General features: G+C 38.8%; 1 protein-coding gene across 3 annotated transcripts in view; it reads right to left on the bottom strand.

Annotated features, from left to right (window-relative positions):
* The window catches only part of PIBF1 (progesterone immunomodulatory binding factor 1), a 228,488-nt gene that overhangs the window by 109,026 nt on the left and 107,353 nt on the right, over positions 1 to 12,109 (bottom strand). For 2 of the 3 annotated variants that reach the window (XM_032277352.1, XM_032277355.1), the window contains exon 11: positions 9,266 to 9,470. In XM_032277352.1, the coding sequence (XP_032133243.1) occupies positions 9,266 to 9,470 (205 nt within the window). The remainder of the gene's footprint in view (positions 1 to 9,265; positions 9,471 to 12,109) is intronic. The other variant, XM_032277353.1, reaches the window with a different exon arrangement.

The following is a 12,109-nucleotide window of genomic DNA, read 5'->3' as shown; positions in this document are numbered from 1 at the left end:
TTTTTAGTAGAGACGGGGTTTCACCATGTTGACCAGGATGGTCTCGATCTCTTGACCTCGTGATCCACCCACCTCGGCCTCCCAAAGTGCTGGGATTACAGGCTCGAGCCACCGCGCCCGGTCCATTCCATGTTTTTAATGAGCCTTTTCCCCAATTCTAAAATACCCAGAACATGCAGTGCATGGACACAGCAAAATACACGATTTATAATATGCTAATTGAAAACTTTATCTACTGTTGGAAATTTACTTTCAATTTTTACATAATAAATAATGCTGTGACATGTATCATTTATATGAACCTTTATATGTATCACTTACTATTTCCTTAGATAAAATTCCTTTAAGTAAAATTACTGGATCAGCTTTTTTTTTTCCTTTCCATTTTATTTTGGGAGTTTACTTAATATTTAAAAGCTGAGGAAAGATTAATATCACACCCTTGGCATATTGCCTACTGAAGCAGAGACTATAGGCTCAGATGCCAACAATCAATTCTTTTTTTTTTTCTTAAGCCACATGGTCATTGTTATTGGAGTACAGGTGGTATTTGGTTACATGAGTAAGTTCTTTAGCAGTCATTTGTGAGATCCTGGTGCACCCATCACAGGAGCAGTACATACTGCACCATATTTGCAGTCTTTGTCCACTGCCCACATCTCACCCCCTCAAGTCCCCAAAGTCCGCTGTATCATTCTTAGCCTTTGTGTCCACATAGCTTAGCTCCCACATAAGAACATGCAATGTTTGGTTTTCCATTCCTGAGTTACTTCATTTAGAATAACAGTCTCCAATCTACTGAGTGACTTCACTTACAGTAATGGTCTCCAGTCTCATCCAGGTTATTGCAAATGCCATTAATTCATTTCTTTTTATGGAGTAGTATTCCATCATAAATATATATACACACATATATACACACTGTGATATATACATATCACAGTTTCTTTATCCACTAGATTGATTGGCATTTGGGTTGGTTCCACGATTTTGCAATTGTGAACTGTGCTGCTATAAACATGTGTGTGCAAGTATTTTTTCCTAAAAATGACTTCTTTTTCTCTGAGTATATACCCAGTAGTGGGACTGCTGGGTCAAATGGTAGTTCTTTCAGTTCTTTAAAGAATGTCCACACTGTTTTCCATAGCAGCTGTACTAGTTTACATTCCCACCAGCAGTGTGGAAGTGTTCTCTGATTGCTGCATCCATACCAGTATCTGTTTTTTTGGGTTTTTTTGAAAGGGAGTCTTGCTCTTGTTGCCCAGGTTGGAGTACAGCAGCACGATCTCAGCTCACTGCAACCTCTTCCTCCTGTGTTCCAGTGATTTTCCTACTTCAGCCTCCAGAGTAGCTGAGATTATAGGCATCTGCCACCATGCCCAGCTAATTTTTAAATTTTTAATAGGTACTGGGTTTCACCATGTTGACTTGGCTAATCTCGAACTGACCTCAGGTGATCTGCCCACCTTGGCCTCCCAAAATGCTGGGATTACAGCCGTGAGCCGCCGCACCCAGCTGTTTTTTGATTCTTTGATTATGGCCAATCTTGCAGGAGTGAGGTGGTATCATATTGTGATTTTGATTTGCATTTTCCTAATCATTAGTGATGTTGAGCATTTTTTCATATGTTTACTGGCCATTTGTGTATCTTCTTTGAGAATTGTCTATTCATGTCAATAGCCCACTTTTTGATGGAATTGTTTTTCTTAACTGTGAAGAATGATGGTGGTATTTTGATGAGGGTTGCACTGAATTTGTAGATTGTTTTTGGCAGTATGGTCATTTTCACAATATTGATTCTACCCATCCATGAGTATGGTATGTGTTTCCATTTGTTTGTGTCATCTATGATTTCTTTCAGCAGTGCTTTGTAGTTTTAATTGTAAAGGTCTTTCAACTCCTTTGTTAGGCATATTCCTAAGTATTTTATTTTTTTTGCAGCTATCGTATAAGGAGTTGAGTTCTTGATTTGACTCTCCACTTGGTCACTGCTGGTGTACAGAAGAGCTACTGATTTGTATATATTAATCTTGTATCTGGAGACTTTGCTGAATTGTTTTATCAGTTCTAGGAGCTTTCTGGAGGAGTCCTTAGGGTTTTCAAGGTAAACAATCATGGTATATGCAAACAGGGACAGTTTGACTTCCTCTTTACTGATTTGGATGCCTTTATCTCTTTCTCTTGTCTCATTGTTCTGGCTAGGACTTCCAGTACTATGTTGAAGAGCAGTGGTGAGAGAGAGTGGGCATCCTTGTCTTGTTCCTGTTCAACTTCTCCCCATTCAGTATTATGTGGGCTGTAGGTTTGTCATAGATGGCTTTTATTACATTAAGATGTGTCCCTTGTATGCTGATTTTGCTGAGGGTTTTAATCATAAAGGGATGCTGGATTTTGTCGAATGCTTTTCCTGCATCTGTTGAGATGATAATGTAATTTTTGTTTGGAATTCTGTTTATGTGGTATATCACATTTATTGACTTGTGTATGTTAAACAATCCCAGCATTTCTGGTATGAAACCCACTTGGTCATGGTGGATTATCTTTTTGATATGTTGTTGGATTCAGTTAACTAGTATTGTGTTAAAGATTTTAGCATCTATGTTAATCAAGGATATCGGTCTGTAGTTTTCTTTTTTGGTTGTGTCCTTTCCCAGTTTCGGTATTAGGGTGATGCTGGCTTCATAGAATGAATTAAGGGTTCCTTCTTTCTCTATTTTGTGGAATACTGTCAAGAGAGTTGGTACCAATTCTCTTTGAATGTCTGATGGAATTCTGCTGTGAATCCGTCTGCTTGTGGAATTTGGTTTTGGTAATTTTAAAATTACTGTTTTAATCTGGCTGCTTGTTATTGGTCTGTTCAGGGTATCTAATTCTTCCTGATTTAAGCAAGGAGGGTTGTATTTTTCCAGGTATTTATTCATCTTTTCTAGGTTTTCTAGTTTATGTGCAGAGTAGCCTTGAATGATCTTTTGTATTTCAGTGGTGTCAGTTGTAATATCTTCTGTTTCATTTCTCAGTCAGGTTATTTGGATTTTCTCTCTTCTTTTCTTGGTTAATCTTGCTAATGGTCTATCAATTTTATTTATCTTTTCAAACAAGCTTTTTGCTTCATTTATCTTTTTTATTTCTTTTTTTGTTTCAATTTTGTTTAGTTCTGCTGTGATCTTGGTCATTTCCTTTCTGCTAGCTTTGGGTTTGGTTTGGTCTTGTTTCTCTGGTTCCTTGAGGTGTGACCTTAGATGGTCTGTCTGTGCTCTTTTAGACTTTTTGATGTAGGTGTTTAGGGCTATGAACTTTCCTCTTAGCATCACTTTAGCTGTATTCCAGAGGTTTTGATAGGTTGTGTCTTTACTGTCATTCAGTTCAAACAATTTTTAAATTTCCATCTTGATTTCATTTTTGACTCAATGCTCATTCAGGAGCAGGTTATTTAATTTCCATGGATTTGTGTGGTTTTGAAGGTTCTTTTTGGAGTTGATTTCCAGTTAATTCTACTGTAGTCTGAGAGAGTGCCTGATATAATTTCAGTTTTCTTAAATTCATTGAAGCTTGCTTTATGGCCTATTATATGGTCTATCTTAGAGAAAGTTCCATGTGCTGTTGAATAGAATGTGTATTCTGCAGTTGTTGGATGAAATGTTCTGTTTATATCTGTTAAGTCCATTTGTTCCAAGGTACAGTTTAAATCCACTGTTTCTTTGCTGACTTTCTGTCTTGATAACCTGTCTAGAGCTGTCAGTGGAGTACTGAAGTCCCCCACTATTATTGTGTTGCTATCTCATTTCTTAGGTATATTAATAATTGTTTTATAAACTTGGGAGCTCCAGTGTTAGGTGTATATATGTTTAGGATTGTGATATTTTCCTGTCTGACAAGGCCTTTTACCATTATATAATGTCCTTCTTTGTCTCTTTTAACCAGTTACTTTTTAAAAATTTTTTGCCTTTTTAAAAAAATTGTACTTTAGGTTCCGGGGTACATGTGCAGATCATGCAGGACTGTTGCACAGGTACACACATGGCAAGGTGGTTTGCTGCCTCCATTCCCCTGTCACCTATATCTGGCATTTCTCCCCATGTTATCCCTCCCCAACCTCTCCACCCCCTGCTCTCCCTCACCTAGCACCCCCCAATAGACCCCAGTCAGTGTGTGACACTCCCCTCCCTGTGTCCATGTGTTCTCATTGTTCAACACCCGCCTATGAGTGAGAATATGCGGTGTTTGATTTTCTGTTTTGTGTCAGTTTGCTGAGAAAGATTAACTGCTATTACTTTCAAGTTTGTTTTGTCTGATGTAAGAATAGCTACCCTGCTTGCTTTTGGTGTCCATTTGCACGAAATGCCTTTTTCCATCCCTGTAAGTTTATGTGAATCCTTTTGTGTTAGGTGTGTCCCCTGAAGGCAGCAGATAGTTGGTGAGTTCTTATTCTGTGGTTTTGTTATCTTTTAAGTGGAGCATTTAGGCCATTTATATCCAATGCTAGTATTGAAATGTGAAGCATTATTGCATTCATCATGCTCTTTGGTGCCTGTGTACTTTTTTTCTTGTTTTTCCTTTTTAATTTCTATTTTTTTTTTAGGTCCTGTGTGATTTATGCTTTAAAGAGATTTTGTTCTGATATGGATTTAGAGCTCTTTTTAGCAGTTCTTGTAGTGATGGCTTGGTAATGGCGAATTCTCTCACTGTTTGTCTGAAAATGACTGTATCTTTCCTTCATTTATGATGCTTAGTTTCGCTGGATACAAAATTCTTGGCTGAAAATTGTTTTGTTTGAGGAAGCTGAAGATAGGGCCCCAATCCCTTCCAGCTTATAGGGTTTCTGTGGAGAAATCTGCTGTTAATCTGATAGGTTCTCCTTTATAGGTTACCTGGTGCTTCTGTCTCACAGCTCTTAAGATTCTTTCCTTTGTCATAACTTTGGATAACCTGATGATGATATGCCTAGGCAAAAATCTTTTTGTGATGAATTCCCCAGGTGTTCTTTGTGCTTCTTGTATTTGCATGTCTAGGTTTCTAGCAAGGCCAGGGAAATTTTCCTCAATTATTCTCCCAAATATGTTTTCCAAGTTTTTTTTTTCTGACCTCTGAACTTTTTATTGGCCTCTGGCTCCCCAAAGGGTCCCCTGCTTCTGCTGGCTTAATGTCTCAGAACTTCAGTGTCATTGGTCTCAGACACCACTTTGCCATCCACTATCTGGCGGGTGGTGGTCTTTTGGATAGTTTGCATGGAGTTGCAGCTGTACAGGGCATCACCAATTCTGAAGTCCTCGCCATCTTCCAGCAGGTGATGGTAGGTGGCAATCTCAGCCTCCAGCTTGACCTTGATGTTCAGGAGGGCCTTGTACTCCTGGGCCTGGCGCTGTCCCTCTGCCCAGGTCTGTGCCAGCTCTGACTACAGGTGCAGCAGGATCCCATTGAGCTGCTGCACCTGCAGGGTGTAGCAGGCCTCCACCTCCCCCAGGCTGTTCTCCAAGTTGATCTCATGGAGTCCAGATCGATTTCCAAGGAGTGGACCATACGTCTCAGCTCTGTGAGCAACATCTCAGCTGCTGCAACCTCAGCGGACTGTGTGGTGACCACTGTGGTGCTCTCCATAATCTGCTGGGGCCAGTACTTGTCCAGCTCTATCTACCTCCACGGTCAACCCAGAGCTAGCAATCTGGGCTTGTAGGCCAGTATTTACAAAGATCTTAGCCCTCAGGTCCTTGATGGTCCTGAATAATGGCCCCAGTCTCTGACCTGGGGTCCCTTCTTCTCCAGATGCTCCAGGATTTTGCTCTCCAGCTTCTAGTTCTCAGTCTCCAGGCTCCTCAATCTGTCCAGGTAGGAGGCCAGGCAGTCATTCAGGCTTTGTATGGTCTCCTTTTTGTTCCGGATGCCTCCCATTCCTGCCAGAGTCCCAGCCATCCCTGCAGCCAGGCTTCTGGCCCCCACGCCACCCCAGAAGCTGGTACAGCGAGACATGGAGATGCAGGAACCTGCACAGACGCTGTCTGCGCTGCTGACTGGCCTGGCACTGTAGCTGGGCACTTGGATGGGAGCCCATGGACCGGTAGCTGGTGGAGAAGGTGAAGCGAGTAGTGAAGCTCATGCTGTCCAGGGAGGAGAGCGAGAGGACAGGACTCAGGCTTTACTGACAACCTTTTCAAGCTTTTAGAATTGTCTTCTTCCTCAGGAACACTGATTGTTCTTCGGTTTGGTTGTTTAACATAATCCCAAACTTACTGGAGGCTTTGTACGTATTTTCTTATTCTTTTTTCTTTGTCTTTGTTGGATTGGGTTAATTTGAAGACCTTGTCTTTGAGCTCTGAATTTCTTTCTTCTACTTGCTCATTTCTATTTCTAAGACTTTCCAGAGCATTTCACATTTCTAAAAGCATGTCCAAAGTGTACAGAATTTTTGATTGTTTTTTGCTTTAAGCTATTTCCTTGAATATTTCTCCCTTCACTTCTTGTATCGTTTTTTGAATTTCCTTGTACTGGGCTTTGCCTTTCTCTGGTTCCTTCCTTATTAGCTTAATAACTAACCTCCTGAATTCAGTTAAATCAGGGATTTCTTCTTGGTTTGGATCCACTGCTGGTGAACTAGTGTACTTTTTGGAAGGTGCTGACGAGCTTTGTTCTGATGAGGGTTGGTTTTCTGGTTCCTTTTCACTTGGGTAGGCTCTGTCGGAGGGAAGGTCAAGGGTTGAAGGCTGTTGTTCAGATTCTTTTGTCCCACGAGGTGTTCCCTTGATGTAGTACTCTCCCCCTTTTCCTGTGGATGTGGCTTCCTGTGAGCTGAACTGGGGAGATTGTTCTCTCCCTCCTGGGTCTAGCCACCCAGCAGAGTCTACCCAGCTCTGAGTTGGTACTGGGGGTTTCTGCATAGAGTCTCTCCATCGTGGATACCAGCACCTATTCAGGTGGAGGTGGAAGAGGGTACAATGGACTCCATGAAAGTTCTTAGCTTTGGAGGTTTAATGCTCTATTTTTGTGCTGTTTGGCTCCTGCCAGGAGATGGTGCTTTCCAGAAAGCATCAGCTATGTGGAGAAGAACCAGCAGTGGGTGGGGCTCCAGATCTCCCAAGATTATATATTCTTTGTCTTCTGCTATTAGGGTGGGTAGGGAAGGACCATCAGGTAGGGGTGGGGCTAAGTGTGTCAGAGCTCAGACTGTCCCTGGTGGGTCTTGCTGTAGTTGCTTTGGGGAATGGGAGTGAGATTCCCAGGTCACAGGAGTTGTGTACCTAGGAGGATTATGGCTGCCTGCTGAGTCATGCAGGTTGTCAGGGAACTGGGGGAAAGTTGGCAGTTATTGGCCTCACCCAGCTTTCACAAAAACTGAAGGGCTAATCTTACTCTCACTGTGTTCCATGCAATGGCCCATGCAACAGTCTGTTTCCAGGCCAAGAACGAGTAGGGCTTGAAAACTTGTTCAATGCTTTCTACCTCCCAGAGTATTTGGGGGGTCTCCCGGGTCCTGCAGGTGCAGTCTGTTTCCTTCACATGGTCTATGGGTCCTTTCAGGATTGCTGGTTTGTTCTTAAAGTCAGCCTGGAGCTAAAATTCACAATCTGGGTCAACTTTTTAAGTCCTTTAACATAGATTATCACAGTGTCCAGAAAGGCTGTTCCATTTTCTAACTCATGAGATTTCCCACTTAAGGGTCTTGCCAGCACTATAAAAACAACACACAGACCTATATAAAGATAACCAAAAAGATTAAATTTATATTTCTTTTTTTTTTTTTAAATTTATTTAAAGACGGGGTTTCACCATGTTGGTCAGGCTGGTCTTGAACTCCTAGCCTCAGGTGATCTGCCCACCTTGGCCTCCAAAGTGTTTGGATTACAGGTGTGAGCCACCACGCCCAGCCTTAAATTTATATTTCTGTAATTATCGGTGAGAATTCACATTTTCATTTATTATTAGTAATTTGCATTTCTATTCTTGGAAATGGTCCATTCCTTTTTTTCCACTTATTTATGCAGAAGGGGAAGGCATGTCCTCTTGATAAAATATCTTTTAAAATTAAGGACATAGGCCCTTGCTCATATTTAACACAAATATTTTTCAGTTTCTATTTTGCCTTTAATATTATATTTTTAAAATAAATTCAGGTTTTATTTTTCCTATGATTTCTTTCCTTGCTTTCATCAGATTAACAGATGTAAACATCAGATATAATTTCATCTGTATTTACTTTTTAAGTTTTTTTTTTTTGACAGAGTCTTGCTCTGTTGCCTAGACTAGAGCGCAGTGGTGTGATCTCAGCTCACTGCAGCCTCAACCTCCTGGGCTCAAGCAATCCTCCCTACCTGAACCCCGAAGTAGCTGGGACTACAGGTGTGCACCAACACACCTGGCTAATTTTTACGGTTTTTTAGTAGAGAAGGGGTTTCACTATGTTGGCCATGCTGGTCTCGAACTTCTGACCTCAGGTGATCCACCCACTTCAGCCTCCCAAAGTGCTAGATTTACAGGCATGAGCCACTGCACCGGGTTAATCTGTATTTACTTCTAATACTTTCATATATATAGTGTGTCTGTATAGCTATATATAGTTTGTACATATATGTACACATATATATGGTATGAGGTATTGATTCAACTACTTTCTCTAAATATTCAAATGATTATCACAGTATCATTTATTGTGCAATCCATATTGTCTCTACTGATTTGAAATATGACCTTTACCATGTATAAATTCTTAAATTTATGTGAATGTGTTTCAGGGCTTTACATTTTATACTATTTGTGAACTAATTTTGTGTGCAGTTTAATTATTATTGCCTCAGAACACACTTTAAAATGTGATATATATTTCCATTACTTCTTTTTAAAAAGCACTTTTAAAATATTAACCATTCTGTGTTTGTTTTTCCCTCCAGTAGCACTATAGTATTATTTTCAGTTAAAAAATATGCTGGCATTTGATTACATAAACATATCATATTATTTGATGAAAACTGAAAAACTGTATACTTCATTCCCTCCCAGAAATATGGTGATTCATTTCACATATGTCAGTGAAGTTCTATAGTTTTCTTCATATAGATTCTGAACTGCTCTTATTAAAAATATTCCAAGTCATATATATTTTTGGTTGCTATTGTGAATGAGATCTTTTCTCACTTTTTTTGTTTCCCAACAATTCCAGTACTTTTCAGTATACATCTTTCTGAAATACATATTTCCTTGTGTTTTTTGCATGCAGGGTAGTGCCACAACCTATAGGAGAAATAGAGCTCAATATAAATCTTGTACTTAGAGAGCTTACATGCCATGCTAATGTTGAAAGAAAGGCTTGTACATGTACCTCCAATTTTTTCTGATATTTTTCACATTCCAATTGACACTGTGTGAGATTTCTTGCCGTTTCCTCTTGTAGAAGTTGAACACGCTCACTTTCAAAAGATTTTAACTTAATTTGATGGAGAAATTCTGTTACTTTGCTTTCGGTACTAAGCTGTAGTTCTCTGTACCTGCAAGAAGCAGAATGGTTATGCCACTCTAAAGAAAGCAGTCTTAGTGACTTATATAAACATAAACTTCTACATTTTCTACTCCCCCATATTTGTGCAGTTAGTAATTTATATTTATTCAGCAAAGCTTTTATAAATAATTTAGATAGGTATATGTATGAAAATATGTAACTCCAGTGAACATATCAATTCACTTTCACCATTCTACCCTTATTTTCATTCCTTCCACTCCAAAATATTTCCTGTTATTTTGTACATTTAAAATAAAAAATGGCAAGACCGAATTTCAGTTATATTGTTTAGAATGATTTAATTTCTATACTTTTCATAGGCATTCTTAAATCTATGGCATTGTTCCTAAGTTTGCTATTTCATCCTAAGTCTAAATAATATCAGATGGAGAAGAAAGTCATGAAATATGAACATTAAACTACATATTCATGAAACACATGTAAAATAAACTTAGTAAATATACATATATCTTGATACTACAAGAAAAAAAAGTAATGTGTAAACTGTGAAGATAAATACCGACCTACAAGTAGGCTATTACAACTGAGATAAGAAACATTCTCTTCATTCCACAGGTATAACTAGTAATAAAAAACATTTCCACTTAACATATAAATCACCACCTATTATAAATTAGAAAGTACTTAAGGTTGACTGTATTCTAACAGAAAGCAAAATACAGGCACACTATGTCTTTTCAGGGAGCTATTATGAACCCAGTATAATGCTAGAGATTATTAAAATTCATTTATTCAAATATTTATTGAGCTAGTCAGTATGCTAGGTATGCATATACATTGGTAGATAAAATATTGCTTTCTAAAAGAGTTTTCTGGGGAAAACTGGTAAATAAACATGAAAATTCAATGGAGTATGGTTCAATAGGGTAATCCCTAGGTTCAAGTTCAATGGGAACATATATGAAGGAGACCTAACTCGGTTTGTGTAGCGTGTGTGTGTGTGTGTGTGTAAGGCAGGAGGAGTTAAGGGGTGGGAAGTGTTCTAGGGAGAAGAAACGTGAGATATGTGCAGGGCAGGGAAGCAGAGAGCATAGTCTGTTTTATCTATGGTATCTCTCATTTAATCCTTACGACGGACCTGCTAGGTATTTTGCAGATGAAGAACCTGAGGCTCACAGAGGTCAAATAATTTTTTTAACAGGAACACACTGTTAGTACATTTCAGGTTGTGTCTCAAGTCCAATTTTATATTACACTTCACAGCAATAGTCTTTCTGCTATTACATAATATTCTTAGCTGATATTTCTGAGGCAAGATAAACTTTGAAATGCTTTTTAAAGGCTATTTCACTCCTGTAAGTGAAAATAACATTCAAAATATAATCAGAGAAGATGGGCATTAAATACCATGGGCTACTTCACGTCTGGCACTCTCATATTCAGATTGGTGGAAGTGCCATACAATGCACATTTCACATGAATATACAGTGAAGCTTTAAAGTGAATCTCAGTTATGTCAGTTTTTGTGATTAACTTTTTTGGAAAATCCTGGCATTAATTACGTAAAACTCTTTACAATTTTATTAAAAAATTCCTTTTTGTATAGAAAAGCAAACCTGATAAATTTTTTATTGAGACATAATTCATATCCCATAAAATTCGCTCTTTTAAAGTGCACAAATCTGTGGTTTTTAGCTTATTTACAAAATTGCACATCATTATCTAATTAAAAACATTTTAATTACCTTAAAAAAATCCCCATGTCCATTAGTCACCACCCATTCTCCTCTTCATCCAGGCCTGACAACCACTGATCTACTTTTTGTCTCTAAAAGTTTGCTTACTCTGAAAATTTAATACAAATGCAATCATATATGTGGCCTTCTGATGTTTTCAAGGTTCACTCATGCTGTAGCATGAATCAACGTTTCATTCCTTTTTATGACTGAGTAATATTCAATTGTATAACTATATCACATTTTGCTTATCCATCATCAGCTGATGGACGTTTGGGTTGTTTCCGATTTTGGGCTATGATGAATAATGCTACCATAAACATTTATGTACAAGTTTTTGTGTAAACATAAATTCATTTCTCTCGGTTATATACCTAGAAACAGAATTGCTATGTTATATGTCACTCTATTTTTAACTTTCTGAGAAACTGTCAAACTTTTTTTTTTTTTTTTTTTTGTGAGACGGAGTTTTGCTTTTTTTTCCCAGGCTGGAGTATAATGGTGCAATCTCAGCTCAACGCAAAGTCCATCACCTAGGTTTAAGCGATTCTCCTGCCTCAGCCTCCCGAGTAGCTGGGATTACAGGCATGTGCCACCACGCCCGGCTAACTTTTGTATTATTATTTTTTTGTAGAGACAGGGTTTCTTCATGTTGGTCAGGCTGGTCTTGAACTCCTGACCTCAGGTGATCCACCTGCCTCGGCCTCCCAAAGTTCTGGGATTACAGGTGTGAGCCACCACGCCCGGCCAAAACTGCCAAACATGTTTCCAACATGGTTGCACCATTTTACATTCCCATCAGCAATAATGAGGGTGACAATTTCTCCACATTCTTAACAACATTTACCATTGTCTGCCACACATTGATTATGCATCCTAGTGTGTGTGAAGTGGTAAAAAAATACCTTTTACTAAAAACAATTTATTAATT

Source organism: Sapajus apella, unplaced genomic scaffold (assembly GCF_009761245.1).
Source record: "Sapajus apella isolate SASKATOON/1434 unplaced genomic scaffold, GSC_monkey_1.0 scaffold9, whole genome shotgun sequence".
In the NCBI taxonomy this organism is placed as follows: Eukaryota; Metazoa; Chordata; class Mammalia; order Primates; family Cebidae; genus Sapajus; species Sapajus apella.
Note: the sequence above shows the minus strand (reverse complement) of the source record. Positions and strands in the feature narration are given on the sequence as shown.